The sequence below is a fragment of the Plasmodium fragile genome (genome assembly GCF_000956335.1).
Source record: "Plasmodium fragile strain nilgiri unplaced genomic scaffold supercont1.28, whole genome shotgun sequence".
NCBI lineage: Eukaryota > Apicomplexa > Aconoidasida > Haemosporida > Plasmodiidae > Plasmodium > Plasmodium fragile.
Window position 1 is genome coordinate 47615 of NW_012192608.1, and position 1976 is coordinate 49590.

The following is a 1976-nucleotide window of genomic DNA, read 5'->3' on the forward strand; positions in this document are numbered from 1 at the left end:
TTTTTTTTTTTTTTTTTTTTTTTTTTTTTTTTTTTTTTAGCTCAATTTATATCTTTATTTTTTTTCTTTTTTGTTGCATGATTATTTTTTAGTAAATGCATTTACATTAATTTATCTTAATATATAATTATTTTTTATATAATTCTTCTTTCAGAGCACTTTTTGCCATGAGGAAGATTATTCTCTATATATATGAAGGGTTGTGGATTGCTTTTTCCCGAGAAATTATCCAAACAATATATTTTTAGGGGTGGGGAAAATGTTCACCTGGAATGCGGGAAAATGCATCATTTCTGCCTAGAAATATTTGTAAGAATATTTGTGAATTCATAAAAACTTTTAGGAAAACGGGAATTTCCTATGCATTATAATTAACAGTACAGATACAATTAAGATTATACGTGTTCTTATATGTGAATGTATATATATATATATGCATATATTTGTTTATGTAAATAATTTAATCACTTTTGATCCCGATGTTGCTTTCTCTTCCCCAATAGATTTATAAAATTTCCATTAGTGTGAAAGGGGGAGCATAATTTGTTTTAACCCAAACAACAGTGTATTGATATCATTAAAATTTTACAACTATACAAAAATAATAAATCGTGCCCTAACAATGTTTTGATACACAAAAGTGTTTATTTTATGGTTTTTTAATTTTTTTTTTTTTCCTTTTATTTATTTTTCATGGTTTATTTTTCATGCAAACAACTGCAAAACAGAATGAATAATTTACCTTAAATTATTCATTTACACCATACGTGTTGTGCAGTTTTCATTTGGCAATGTAACATAAGGTTAAATAAAATATGCATTATCAAGTCATTTGATAGTTATTATAATTTGCGGTATTTGTGTTGTCATTTTTCTGCAACATATTAGAGAAAAGTGCACTTTATAATTTTTCGTCGCACCAATAAAGTTAGATACACGCAGTATAAAAATATATGCAAAGAGGATTGCATATTGCGTCGAAACATAGTGCGAATTAATTTTGTTAAGGAATGCTTCCTCTTCCGACTAAAGAAAATACACAGAAATATGGAGAAGCTTCAAGATGTACAAAAATATAGTGCAGATATTTTCCCTGTGTCGTTAGGGCTAGTTAGAGATAACAATTTAGATGCAATTTCACAGGAGAATATTTTTGCTGCTTTTTTTTATATCACCCTGTTTCTTCTGTCCATTAGGATTCTACTAAATATTTATTATCGAGTAAGTTGAAAAGGTGCACGGAAAATGTTTGTGTGCATAAGCACGCGTCTACATATGCAGCACATACACGTGGGCATACTTTGATTCATTTTGTCTGTCTCAATTGATCTAAAAAGCGCATTTCTTTTTCTTTTTTTTTCTTTTTTTTAAACCATTTTCAGTCAGTGGTTCAAAATGCACAAGAACTTTTTATGCTTATGAAGTATGACTTCAATAATAGAAAAGGAGCGATGGGAGAACTTATGAACAAAGTGTCAGGACCCCTGAACATGTTTAAGATGTACGTATTGAATGAGCTTAATACAATTCTAGGAGTAATAGTTAAAAAATTAACAAGTACCAATGAAGACGTCAAATATATTCAGGGATATCCAACACAGGATAATTTAATGAATTCATATTATGATAATGAACATTATGACAACGAATACCATAATGACGCGGATTACAAGAATGTGCTAGAAACCCATCATGACGAGGATAACAGGGAACAACAGGAACAACCACTAGAACAACAAGAACAAACACTAGAGCAACAAGAACAAACACTAGAGCAACAAGAAGAACAGGAACAGGAACAAACACTAGAACAACTACTAGAACAAATACTAGAACAACAAGAACAGGAACAAACACTAGAGCAACAAGAACAGGAACAAGCATTAGAACAACAAGAAGAACAGGAACAACCATTAGAACAACTAGAACAAGAAGAAGAACAACAGGAGCAAACACTAGAACAACAAGAACAGGAA

General features: G+C 30.1%; 1 protein-coding gene across 1 annotated transcript in view; it reads left to right on the forward strand.

The window, feature by feature from the left end:
• Positions 1-1047: 1047 nt before the first annotated feature.
• The window catches only part of AK88_02728 (uncharacterized protein), a gene marked incomplete at both ends in the record, with an annotated part of 5454 nt that continues 4525 nt past the window's right edge, over positions 1048-1976 (forward strand). Inside the window, 2 exons of the mRNA XM_012480353.1 lie at positions 1048-1221; positions 1383-1676. Of these exons, the coding sequence (XP_012335776.1) occupies positions 1048-1221; positions 1383-1676 (468 nt within the window). The remainder of the gene's footprint in view (positions 1222-1382; positions 1677-1976) is intronic.